At 37.6% G+C, this 14,341-nt stretch overlaps 1 protein-coding gene across 2 annotated transcripts in view; it reads right to left on the reverse strand.

Moving 5' to 3' along the window:
• Positions 1-13,360, reverse strand: part of PLCH2 (phospholipase C eta 2) — a 104,544-nt gene extending 91,184 nt beyond the window's left edge. For both annotated transcript variants that reach the window (XM_019470724.1, XM_019470723.1), the window contains exon 1: positions 13,146-13,360. In XM_019470724.1, coding sequence (XP_019326269.1) covers positions 13,146-13,257 — 112 coding nt within the window. In that variant the 5' untranslated portion in view covers positions 13,258-13,360. The remainder of the gene's footprint in view (positions 1-13,145) is intronic.
• Positions 13,361-14,341: the final 981 nt, after the last annotated feature.

The raw sequence follows: 14,341 nt of genomic DNA on the forward strand, positions 1-14,341 counted from the left end.
TCTCATTTTTTTTTTACTATATAGCCAGTGATGCAGCTGAAGAATCCTGGATTTGCCTAGAAAATAGCAGTGCCACCATAAAGCAGTTCCTCATAGTTAATTAACTGTAGAAAACCACTACGATTTGCTTCAGAAGACAACCAAAGTTATTTGTTCTCTCAAGAAACAAAGCATTCCTCTCTCTGATGAAGTATTTAACCTCAGATCGAACTGGCAGATGAGATTCTGATGTGAACAAAGATAAAAAGAAAACTGCTTGTAGATGAAGGGCATTTAAATGTTTTGGGAGGCAAGCAATATCTAAAGCCAGGCAGGTTTCACAGAATCACAGAGTCAGGGATGCTTGGATTTTAAAAAGCCATTTGCCAAACTCCAAATGCAAATCAAAGCCAGACAATAGTCCATGCTGTAAGACACAATGGCTAAGAGTCACTTGGCTATATCTGCATGCAGTGACTTTCAGGGGGATTAAGTTTACCAGAACTATCAGCAGATAGAAATAATTTACTTGTGACAAAATGTATGGGAGAGAGACTCAGCTTTCGTTTACAGCGCTTACAAGAACAGCATCCTTCTGAGCTGATTTGAGTGACAGACTTATTCACAGCTAATGGCTGTATCTGAAGAACTTCCCACAGATAATGCCAATATAGTTAAACTTTGTTAAAGAATACTGGATTTTCCCTGCCTCCCATCTTTGACAAACACACAGGCTAAGCGCCCATCCAAATGAATGAAAGGAACATATTTTTTCCCTTGCAGCGTTATAAAGACTTCATTTTTGATTGTTCCAGCACTGGTTTGGTCAATCCAGAACTTAGTTTACTACCTTTAAACATACTGCGCTTATTCTAACCATCTGACTGAGCATTATTTTTACTTATTTCACTGGTTTTAAGAATCAAACTATAAAGAAATGTAGCTTCCCTGCTACCAGATACTCACACCTATCAAGAACTTTTATTCTGCCTTGCAACTAGCAGCATTTTTGAGGGAACACAGTAGTAGTTGCCCTAGGTAATAACCATCAAGTGATGCCAGGTACAAAAGCTCTAGGAATAACAGTACTCTGAGAGAACTGGTTCCAAGGCAGCATGAAACCTTCCAAACCTGCATTTCAGAAGACGAAGTGAATGTTTGGAGACTATGTAAATATGAGCACACATGCAGTGCAGTCTTCTGTGATTTCTCTTTCGCGGGAAGCCTGCATAGTACTGGTCCTATATGGTAGAAGAGCCATATTTATGCATCATGTTTTTGTCAGTATACTGTTCACAAGAACTGTTTAATAACCATGGAAGATAAATATATTTATATATTAAAAATATGTAACTTCTTGTTCCAAAGTCTCCTCTCTCTCCTTTTTAGTTAGGTTTGTGCTCATGATGCCAGCTTAGCATTTGTGCATTCATCCAGTAGATGGCAATAACGATACAGACAGACCATTGTATTAGCAATATTCTTATCCTAGACTCTGGAACGTGTGTGCAAACAGTACTATTTATTCTGCTTGAAGTGTCCCATTTCCCACTACAAACTTCTAAAATCTTTACAGGCAGCAACAGATATACAAGAGAAAGAGCAAGAAAACTTGAGGGGGGAGATTTTGGTGGAGGTGGAAGAAGAAACAAAGGGTAACATTCAGGTGATCTAGTTTCTAATCCACATTCAACCATAAAAGCTCTTAACACCAGCACACCAAAAATTTAATACGCCTCAGGCTTTACCTTAACAAAATAATTCCACTTCTTCCACAAGTGACACAAAACCAGATCCATTAACATCACAGCGGTAGCTTGGATCAGACAACTATATTGATAGCATATTCCTCAGTTGTTGCCATCTAAAGCCTAAAGTAAAGAGGGGCTTGGTCAGTCTCCTCGCTAAGACTGGTTATTTCTGTAAGGGCAATATAACTTGCTCACAGACTCTCTAGAGAGCTTTAAATTGTCTTGGAGTAATATAATAGTCTTTAGCACCTCAAAAAAGGCAGTCTGAGTTGAATTTCTGCTCATTAGAAAGATTTAACCCATCAAACCTGCCATTTGCTACTTTCCTTTTCAAACTTCGAAGTGAAGGCCTGATGATTTTGTTACAGAAATGAAAATCTGAGATGCAGATTTCTACTATAAAGCTACCGTATGGCTATATCTACATGTGTAGTACGCTGCTTTTTTTTCCTAGTACAGTAAAAACACTGATTCTGCAACACAGTTCAGTCAGTACCTTTTATCTTGTCTTCACTAGTTAACGTCTATGGAAGAAACATAGCATATAAATTGACTATCCAAGTAACTCTCCCTTTTTCATTATAGTCGCATAACTTCAATAGCACACAGCAAAGAAAGGTGAGGCCAAACTGCAATATTCCTATTGACAATGGAGAATGACCAAGAAATCAGACCTCTGTTTTTTAAGTACCTTTATGGTTGCCATTGCTATTTCTAACAGTTTCACAACCTTCCACACATTTATCCTAACAAAACTCCACAAAGACAGGCAGTTACTACTATTTCATGATTCTAAAACAACATCACTGTCCAAGGTCAAAGGATGTGTGAATTGGAGACAACAAACTGGAGACCTCTGCACCATTGCAGGTGTCAAATTCAATAGTATTTAGGCTCCTAACTTCCAAGACATTTCAGTGGGAATGTCTGTGCCTAAATAGGAGTTAGGAGACTAAACACCTTTAGGCATCTTGGCGCAGAGCCTCCAAGAACTACATTACTATACACTTTACTAAAAAACAGGCAAACACAAACGCCAAACAAACAAACCCAAGAAAGAAATTAATCTAGAAAGCTTGACAGTTTTTCATTGCCTGTTGAACCTATTTGGGCTAAATGGCAAGGCTTAAAAAGCTCATTTGATCCAAACTAATATCCTTAAGAAAACAAATGTACATTCCTCAAAGACAGGAAAAAGGAATATATGAATCACATCAGCTGAAAGACAAGATACCAGTGTTCAGCACAGTCAAAATGAAATGCAAGATCCTCACAGAGTTTGGTCCAGATTTACTATTGAGCTATGCCTTGTATCATTATTTATCCTACAGAAGGATCAGAAATAGATATAAACCAGAATAGTAGTATTGTAAGGCCACTCTGTAAATAGATAAAGGAAGATAACAGCTGAGAAAGAATCCAGGTTGTGGAGTGCTTACATTAGTCTAAACACAAGCTAGAAGGTTTTGAGATTTATGTTGCTTTTGAATCATGAGAGCACAGATCAAGACCATTAAACTGGACTGAAATATTCCGGATTTATTCTACAGCAATCTTGAAATGCTTAATCAGGTGAGTTTTAACTGGTTCATCATGAACATTAGCAGCCTCAAGAAAGATTTTCATTCAGTGCAGTACATCAGAGTACTTTTGAACCCTATTGGACCCTTTTGCATTTTAAATGCTTCAGATACAGCAAAATTAATTTTTGCACAAATTATCTGAAATATAAATTAGCTGTTTTACATATCTTTGAATATCTCAAAACAAACAAACAAGACATAACCCAAGTGTATTACAATCAATCCAGACTTTCCATTTAGTTAAATTTTCCTAATGCTTTTATTAATTCCAACTATTACTTCCCCACAGTCTGTTTTCTTATACTGGTTTCCTAGTGATTTGACTGCTCAGTTATGTTTTGTTCATGCATCTTAAGCTATCCTTCTCATGTGCACTTCAGCATCAATTCAGGTCCTTTAATAATGACAATGGTTAATACAATGTCTGTTTTCTTACTGGTTTCCTAGTGATTTGACTGCTCAGTTATGTTTTGTTCATGCATCTTAAGCTATCTCTCATGTGCACTTCAGCATCAATTCAGGTCCTTTAATAATGACAATGGTTAATACAATGTGTATAAAAGTCAGTAACTTATGTGTAAAACCACGCCAAGTACTTTCAAAATTTTTGTTGTAAATTCTCAGATTAATACTCCTCAATCAGCTGCAAGATAAGAATTGTGTGCATTGTTTGTTCATGCATCTTAAGCTATCCTTCTCATGTGCACTTCAGCATCAATTCAGGTCCTTTAATAATGACAATGGTTAATACAATGAGTATAAAAGTCAGTAACTTATGTGTAAAACCACGCCAAGTACTTTCAAAATTTTTGTTGTAAATTCTCAGATTAATACTCCTCAATCAGCTGCAAGATAAGAATTGTGTGCATTGCTGTAAGATTTTTTTTTTTTAATCCAGTGATTACATGGAAATACAACCGAATCAGGGATGCTTACATGGAATCACTTGTTGCAAACAAGTGACAAAACGTAACTAAGCATTGTCTTTATATGTCATCATCTGTCATCTCAAACTTCAAATGATTTTATAAATCTTGATGTTTGGGAGGTACACTTAAGCAAATATTAGTTCTAGTGACTTTTCTCACTTTTTTTTTTAAAGTGAAGATTGCTGAAATAATCTGCAAGAGAAACTCTAACAAGCCATCACAAAAATGATTGTTCACATTTCTTTTGCAGCTGGAAACAAATACCTTGAGGCCCTGTAACCTGGACTCAAGTGGTTCAGTCTGGACTCTTAAGACTGAGCCTTCTGCTCAGCCGTTTTCTGGTGGAGAGGCGGGAGGGAAGCAGGGACTGCATACTGAGCCAAATGTCTTCCTGGTACCTTCCATCACATGTGATTCGCAAATCTCTGCCCTACATCAGACGTATGTAATGTATGTATGGAACATGCATGTATATAGTGTAATGAATGTATGGATAAAATTAAGAGCACCGCTGCCCTCTAGTGTTAAGTTACAGTCAAATATTACCTTCTGTATTGCAACATGACCTGAGGACCGGAAGTTGCTCTTGTCATCAAGTAATTCAAGATACTTTCTCATTTACAACACACGCTGCATTACATAAATGGCACAATTTCTTACAATCTTGTCATCTCTTAGTGGGAGATAAAACTGCTCAAAGACCAAATTCTTTCAAACAATTTTTCTTCTAAGACTTTAACAGTATTAAAGAATGCTACATGAGCATGGACAACAGAAAACAGCCTTTTTCACAAACTGAAAATTCATTCAGTTTCACTGTTTCTTCAGTCCTCAGATCTGCCCCAGACCACCACCACCGGAGATGAAAATACATCAGTTTGTGATGTCTCTGGCAAAACACCCACCTAAATGCTTGGCTGCTTATTTGCACATATATGCCTGCAAATAGAACAAATTTTGTTTCAGTTTTTTAAAAGTCTGGCTAGAAATTGCCAGTCACATCCTGAATCTGCATTAGGAAGTACTAAAAGCCTAAGCTCAGAGAAATTCTAAGCTGAAATGGGCTCAAGAAATAATGTAGAAATACATCTCAAACTATTTAGCTGTACTGTTCCAGCTCTCGGGTACCGAGGTTCAGACAGTGCTAAACCTCAGAGTTGCAGATATGTGTATCAGTTGCAGCACAGGTCTAACACTTATGAATGTCTAAATGTTCACACCTCTTCCGCAAATGAAGTTAATACTGTTAATGTTACTCACCCAGAAGCCTCAATAGAAATTCATCCAGTACAGCAGACGCAGAAACACTTTTGAGCCCCCTATTTACACCCCTTTTTTTTTTTTTTTAAATTTATGTATTCTAGGACAAATTCTGCCCCTCAGATACACACAAGCTTACTTCCAAAGAAATCATTGTCTTACATCCAAGGCACAGAATTTACGTTATAGAAATCCCGCATATAGGTGAAATGTTAATCTGAGAGGGACTGCAGGGGAAATCTCTACCCAGACTAGGAAGTGTGTATCAACTGGAGCAGGCATACATAGCTGAATACTACACAGATAGTCTGTTATTGTCCTCCATTTTAATCTTGTGAGGCACAGAGCAAGGATTCAGCTCATCCAGGATAACTGCAAAAAGCAAGCAGCAGAATTTGGAAACTGCTGACTGCCATCCTTGTGTACAGTTCACACTGCAATTCACAGACACACAGCTCTGTCAACATTTCTCGTAGCCCTACTCTAGGTCTTTCTCCAATATTTTGAAATGTTAACCTGAAAGTAATAGCACCTTTTCCCTCCCATTCTTAGCATGTCAGTCCCTTGTAGATTTAGATCAGGCATCCCTAAATGGAACCAACTGGTACCTAGAATACATAATGAGTGCCAAAAGAACATTTGCCTTATACAACAGATGCTTTACTTAAACAGCCCTTCATCATAAAAGACATAGCTTTTTTTTTTTTAAATACAAAAACATCTAAATCTAATTTTAAAAAATTCTGTATGTCTAGATGGGGCAGCTTAGGCTTTTTTTTTGGTTGGTTGTTTTTTTGGCAGGAAAGAGAATAACTAACATACCAAACTTATTCTCACATAACTCAGTATTTCTAGCTACACAAAACTCCCAGGGTTCAGACCTTTTGGGGGTCTACAGATTGTATTTTGCAGGACACTTCCCAAGCAGCTGATATCAGTACCCCCAAGTGTCACTGTCTAGAAGATCTTACCATGGTTATTTCATTTCTGAATTGTTTAGGTTGAACATTATTATTATTTGTATTTCAGCACCTGTAATAAAAGACTCAAACATGACTGGGAAGTGTCTGTTGTGCAGGAACAGCAGTTCCCATTTATAATCAAAATAAGAGACAACAGAAGGACAAAGTGAAGTTACAAAAACAGTGAAACAAGAAGTCACTAACAGAATCAGAGCTAGAATCTGGGTCTGCTGAGCAGTCCAGTATTATATCCTTAGATTCATGTCTTTATTACAACAGTCCACGGACTCATGAACACTTTAAATTAGTATAAGCTGACATTGCCAACAGAGGAAACAATAGTGCATTCTGCAAGCCTCACGTTCATTTCTGCCTCTGCAGCAAAAAGGAGGACAAACAGCAGTTTGCAATGTTCATTATACTATAGCCTTACTCTACATCCAGGAAGGAAAAAAGGTGTTGAAAACATAATTCTTTATGTTGAGACTACATAAAAAACTTCAGGATTTGGTGGCAAAATTTTGTAGTATCCACTATGTAGTACCAAATCAAAGAAAATGACATGTTTAAGTTTAAACACATGGGATAAACAGTGTGTCTTTTCAGATTTGATTCAAGAAAAACCAAACCCAAACCAGTATCCATTCTTCAGTCACTCACTAATACATGCAGAACTTGTAGAACTACAGTATCAGTTCACATTTTATTTTTAACTGATGGGCAGTTTCACAGAAATCTAGCTTGAATTCAAGTTACTTTCAGACAGCTGTGGCTAATTCACATAATATCACTTGCATGTCTGTTCTTCAGCTAAACTTGTATCATAGAATGGTTTGGGTTAGAAGGGACCTTTAAAGATCATCTAGTCCAACCCCCCTGCCATGACAGAAGCACTGCTCTTGTAGACAGGCAGCATGTTAGAGCCACATGCTGAAGGCCATCTTAAGTACTTCTTGAGGCTAATCTGATGTACTATGTATCTAAGCAAGCAGGATTTTGCATGTCTGTGCACAACCCACTTTCATCAGATTACAAGGGAAAAGTGAGTCTAGACACGCCAGAACATATTTGAAAAATAGAGGATTACTGAATTTGCCATATACCTCCTTGATTTTGGACTTTCCCAATGTTGAATCACATTATACAGCAAAATTATGTAAAAGTTAATTGCATTCCACTCAGATTTCCTTTTTACATAGCAATCTTATTCCTCACCCATATACAGCCTACACAAAAAAGCAGAGTTTTTATTCCAAAAAAGGCAACAAGTTTTGAAAACTGTTTGTCTCAACTGATGAAACAAATCAGAAAGCTGCAGAAGAATGCTAAGAGTTGCAAGCCGTCTAAGATTAATAAGTATGGTACATAAGTAGATTGTAGGTAGCTATGATACTATGGGACCAAACGATCAATTGAGGAACATTTATTTAACTGCATGGATTTATTCCAACTAGTGATTTAACTCTCTAGCTCCATCTTTTCCTAAATTTTCTTGCAGATATATTCACCCAAACAAGAAAGCTGAAGTGTTACATTTGACAGCATAGGCTTGATAAAGCTGAAATGTCATATTTGAAAGCATAGGTTACTCAAGACAACAGCTCAACAGTATTTTGATCACTTCCGTGTAGATTGTTTAGCATTTATTACAATACAAAGGCAAAATAAGACAAAAGCTGTCACTGCACTACACAGCATTTCAACCGAGTCATATAAAGAGTTAATTAGGGAGGTAAGAACAAACTCAAGTGGGTGTTCTGAGCAAGTCTGCAAAGGGATTCCTGAGCTGCAGACCAGCTTTTGTTTAGGTTCAGACCCACTTGCTTTGGAATGCTGGAAGTGCTGCACAGGCACAATGAAGACTTTCTCTCCCTCCAGCTATTTCTGCCATTTCTTTGCACTTTGTCCTACGTGCACACTGATAGAGCTTTATGTACAGAAGTATGTAATGGACAATTCTTGTTCAGGAGGCAACAAATCACAATTCATCCTACAAATAACAAGCAGCTCCCTAAAAGTCAGTTTATATAATATTGCAATAACTGGAACATACCATCTTACTTCTGTAGTGCCAGAAAACACACAGATGATGTAATATACCTATTTCACCTCTAAATTTCTGCACTTTTCTTTTTCAAACCCCTTGCAAACCAATTTATGCAAAACAGCTAGGAAAAAAAATTATCATTATTGGTTTCATCTGCAGGTGAGAGGCAGGAAACAATTTTTGTAAATATTTCTCCTCTTCTATTGACACACTATAATAGTAGTATTGGGGCAACCTTCCCCAGAGCATATGAGCAAGCATATCTTCACATGCTGAGGAACCACAAGATATGAATTGAACAGCTTGCAGAGTTCAGGAGAGCTCAAGAATTGTGCAAAGGCAAGAGAGGACAGTGGAATGCTAAAGATCCAGCTACAGGCCTTCAGTATTCAAGAGATTCGTCAGCTAAGAATAATACCTCTTAGGTATTAGCAAAGTACTTCAGCACATGCTTCATTCCATTGCTAGTGATCATGACGCTCAATGCAAGCTTCTTTTAGCCAACTGCCTGGGCATTTGCCTAAGCTGCAACAAGGCAAACAGGACACTAACAGAGGCTCAACAGACTTCTGAAAGAATAAAAAAAAATCCTACAACACTGCTGAAAAAATGCATATGCATTTAACACAGGCATAATAGCTAAACCGTAGTTACTGTTTGCAGGAAGTTAAAAATTTGTCCATTTCCTTTAGATTACCTTTCAATTAAGAATATGCTTCATGGTTATTTTTAAAAAGCAAAAAAGCAGTCATTGGAATAATTTATTTGTGAACAGATGCTCCACTTACCTGCATAAATTCAAGAATAAATATACACTATTTAAGTATTTACTGCATACAGTGAACCCAAGAAGCACATTTAGATGATGATCAAACATGATGGCTACCTCTACTAGAAAAAACTAGTATCACTAAATATATGATAAGATAAAGATAAGAACTAGTGTAATGACAGTTAATTATGGATTATATTTTCACTGACAAGGTATTTTTAATACAACTACAATACAAATATATTCAGCCCCATTAATGCTAGTAAAAAATATATGTATCAGCCCAAATTGTAAGCCAGCAGAAAGCTAAATTGATCTCACAATTGCTGAAAATTTGGCCAAAGTGATGACATTAGCTCCTGTGAGAGCCCAGCCAAAACTTTTAGTGTTGTCTACTTCATGACCGTAGGCAGTAAATGAGAATGTATTTCAAGCAAATGAGTCCTGTGTTGAATACATGAAATTCCAATTAAAATCTTGGGCAAACCAACTTTTTTTATTTTAAATGCAACAAACCAGCTCCTCCTCCTACAGATCTCTCCTGTGGCACAAATTCATCTGCCACAGACATCAGTTACACAATTCCCTTCCTCCTACCCAATCTCCAGAAACACCTGATGTGCAAAATCACATCTGTAATCTCCAGAGCTTCCCAAGAGAAGAGCTCATTTTCCTCTGCACAAGCTGTCAACACTCAAAAAAGAGCAACAGCTAACAACAGTTCTTCTTTGAGCTCTCTCTCTCTCAGCTCAATTCAGACAACTTCATGGCACAGAGCCACAACCTGAGGCAGTATAAATCCCACTCTCATCAACTTCAAGAAAGATTTTCCAGAAGCACTTGAAAGAATCCAGGAAAAAAGTTGCAATTGGTTTTGACAGTCTCATCCTATGATACTAATTTACATTTTTTAAACATGTGGCCCAAAATGTTTTGCTTTGAGAAAGGGGTTGGGTTTTCCTTGCTGCTCTTATGGCCTTCGTAGCTGCATTCTATTGCAATGATTCCTCCCGGTTCCCAGCCTTTAGCGTTCCCTCGGGAATATATCTGGTAAAGATTAAAGAATAAAATACTTAGGATCGCTTGGTGCTGCTGAATAAAGGAGCCTGGTTGAAAGCCAAAAAATAGTTGATAGGCAACTGCGCTAGAATCACCCACAAAAAGGATAATGCTAAGTTACAGGGCTACCACTGTTTCTTTCTTATTAGTATGAATTGCTTTGACAAGAAAAATAATTTTTTGTCTCACAAAAAGATTCAGCATACATCACCGCCTTCTTAAGAGGAATTCAGCAGACACAAACATTTCCTCTAGCAAAGCTGCATAGACCAAATTCTGTAATTCTTCTAAATTGTCTTTTCTCCTACAATCCGCCTCCCTCTGAAATCCACTGTCCTTAAGAACATGATTTCAATCTAAAGACTTGCCTATTTTAGGATCAATGACCAGCACGAGGTGCTTCAGAGATCTATGGAAATAGAACTTTCAATGCCAGATATGAAAATATGTATCTCTTTCCTCCTGCTAGATATAATCCTGATCTCTGCTAGTTGCTGGATTAAACCCTAAAACTGAGGTTTAATTGGGATATGATTGATACCATTTAATAAATGGCAGATCTCATTTCTACCTACATTCAAAAGCCAGTTCTTGTTGGCCATCATCTGTCTACCTGTCTTGCAAAGAAAAGTGATAGACATTCCTTTTAAATTCCAGTGCTTATCTCTTAAACCACCAAGACTTTAAGACTTCTATTCCTTTTCTCTCTCATCTGTGTTTATGCGTCTTGTCAGTTTCATTTTTACATGTATGGTTTCCAATCTACATTAATTGCCAAAAGGAGCTACAAGCCACCAAACTGCTACTCACTGAGGATGTTCCAGCTAATTAATTCATCTCTCAGGAAAACATCTCTGCTAACCAGCGTTGGGAGGCGGCTAAAAATGCAACGGTCAAATTTAACACAGGCAGGTTTGCATTCTTTCAGAAGAGTGTTAACTTTTATTAGACACATCTTCAAACTAAACCAGATACCCATTATCTGTTGGGGACAACAAGGAATAAGAATAAGCAAACAGTCTAATACTGGGTTCCCACTGCATTTGGACATGAAAATCTAAAAGCAGGAGCGCAGTTTCTGTGTACAGCTGCTTGGTTTTATACTTGGAAACCTACTTATGTTGGAAATATGTCACTTTTCAAACACATAGACCTTACATTCTTACAGATACAATGAAAGGCACACAGCCAGGAACACGGATGCATCTGTTGGTTTCTGTAAAGGCACCAATGTTATCATTCTTTATTAACAAATCATGGATGATATGCACATTATCCGTGGTTTCAAAAGCAGATAAGCATGTATCTCCAAATATGCTTACTGATCTTTGAAGACATTTTAAACTTCAAATATTTAGCAAACCAACAATTGAAACATTCCCTGCCATGAAAGATTCAGTTGAAGATCAGAAGGGATCACAGGCATTTTATGGGAAATGTGCATACCCCACTTAAGCCACAAGTCAGACAACGATTCAGAGCCAGTTTGTTACTGATGCAAACTTGTGCTGTTTGAAGGTCTGGTAAATAAGAGTACTCTTATATTGTCCTTCCAATCTACCTGTGATTTTTGCCATGTCCCCATTTTTTTGCCATACCATTATTATTTACAGCTACAGAAGACAATACATCAAGATTCTAATCAGCACATTAGGTGAGGGTACTATTTGTATTTTTCCTTAACTTGAGGGTAGAAGTCAGTTTCCCATCTATTTAAGCGCATCTCAAAAACACTCCAATCCTTTATTCAAGTATAAATGTCACCAGTTACATGAAGATACTATGCTGTCTAGCATGTCTGGGGAAACACTGGTAACATTAGAGTCATAATCTTATGTTATCATGCAGCAAAAGGTTTCATAACAATTCATACTGTACTTAATGAACACTGAAAAACCAAATAGTTCCTTCATGCAAAATAGTTTATAACACATAAATTTCACCCTCCATTAAAATCGCCAAGGAATTAACTGTTTTTAATGGAGAAAAGAGTTTAGGGGTCGTGGGTTGGTCTAGTTGTCAGTTTAAAACAGTGAGCCAAAAAAAGGCTCGGTTTTAATCATATCTTCCTGCATGTTAGGGGGTTTGCTACTAGTAGGTGAACACAACACTGTGCTGACAAACAAATAAACGCAGTTTGAACATTCCTAAGACTGCAAATGTAAAGTTGATCATGCAAAACCTCCAGTCTAAGAATATGTGATGAGAAAATTTCAGCAATTCTACACATGAAGGTCCCTTCCCATGACTCAAACGTCGGAGACTGTGTGTACACGCAAGGCCATAAGAAAGTCGGATTCAAAGATATCCTTATTGTCTAAGGCAGTATTACATATTTTACTTAAACTTGCTACAATTTTTGCCTTCCAATACCATCTCATTTAATTCCCAGCCTGTATCAGCTATTTACAGTCTCATATATGCCACCAACTCCTGGATACTACTGGAACAGGTCAAAATCAGGCCAGAGTAGTGACACTGTTTGCTGGTTTTGGGGGTTTTTTTGGTTTTGGTTTTTTTGGGGTTTGGGGGGGCGGCAGTGTTTGGGGTGTTATTTGTTTTGGTTGTTGGGGGTTTTTTGTTTTGTTTTTTTTTAACTACACTTCACCCATACTGTAGTCATCATACCAACTACACAGAAAAAAAGGGACTGAGGAATATACAAGCCCAATTCCCTCAAACAAGTTTAAGGAAATCTAGAAATCCCATATGAAATCTCAATACAATAAAAGTAAATTGGGAGTAAAAGAAAGTATTTTCAATATCAAACTATTAGATGAAAGGACGGTAACCTTTCACTTACCTATTGTGATGATGTTTGCGGAGAGGAAGTGGAAACAGTTTCCATCATGGAGCATGAGTTCTTCTCTTGGTGTCAAATCCTCTGCTACAAATTTTGGAGAAGTCAGAGCCATCTCAAGCTTTCAGAGCAGCCTAGCAACAGTGCTTGCTCCACATCAAAGTATTTCAGAACAGATATCTGCAGAAAGATTCAGCCAAGTAATAAAAGTATCTGAGAAAAGTCAAGAATTTCAGGATGTTGTTGGCTTACTTTGGAAGTCACAGCCAGCACCTTCTCTGGAATTCCACATTCAGGAGACTGTCCTGGTTTAATCCTGCTGACACATGTTCCATGCATTGAAGAATAAAATTGATAGTAACAGTGTGGAGAAAGAACTACCACTGAGCTCAGTCTTGATGGAATGGATGCGATGGCCCTTCCCAGGAGCAAAGTAGTTACAAGTATTCAGTGTATCTTCCCAGGGTCTCTTGCACGTTGCAAACCTGGAGAAGACAATTTTTTTAAATAATGGAAGTTGCTTTAACTGTTTATTATACAATATTTACTGCAGGAACATAGCTAGATGACATACAATGGACAGGCCTCAGCAGTTGCTTATACCCAGGTAGCTCCTCACATAACAGAAGCCACCGACTCTTCTTTCCCTCACCCCAGTATTTTCTATAATCACAGAAATCTATGCTTTTGCCAGCAGCAACTTCTCCAGAAACCAAACTACTCATGCTGGGTTTAATTTTTTGTATATATACACATACATATAGTATATACACATACACTTAACTCAATCATTCTACATAAGTGAATGTATCAGCTATATTCCCAAAGGACAGCTTTGAGAACTATCTGCTGTGATGCTGGCTTGTTCATTCAGTTCTGTCTCTTACCCTTTAAAGCTCTTTTCTCCTCTTACCTGCTGTCAACTGTCTCCATGCTGTATCTCTTTATCATTATCTGGCATTCTCCTTCCCTTTTCTTACCTATCTCCTACCCACTGGCTACAGAAGACTCACCTTTCCAAAACCTTCAGACGGATACCTTCCTCAGAGAAAGAAGGTCAAAGGCTCACTCCAAAACAGCAATCACACAAGACAGAAACCTGGGATCCTACCTTGTGCTGGTAACTGTTTGAATCTATGGGAGTCTCCTTCAGTTTGTAATTACAAGTTGAGCTCTGAAACATTGCCCTAACATGTTTT

The sequence above is a fragment of the Aptenodytes forsteri genome, unplaced genomic scaffold (assembly GCF_000699145.1).
Source record: "Aptenodytes forsteri isolate BGI_AS27 unplaced genomic scaffold, ASM69914v1 Scaffold16, whole genome shotgun sequence".
In the NCBI taxonomy this organism is placed as follows: Eukaryota; Metazoa; Chordata; class Aves; order Sphenisciformes; family Spheniscidae; genus Aptenodytes; species Aptenodytes forsteri.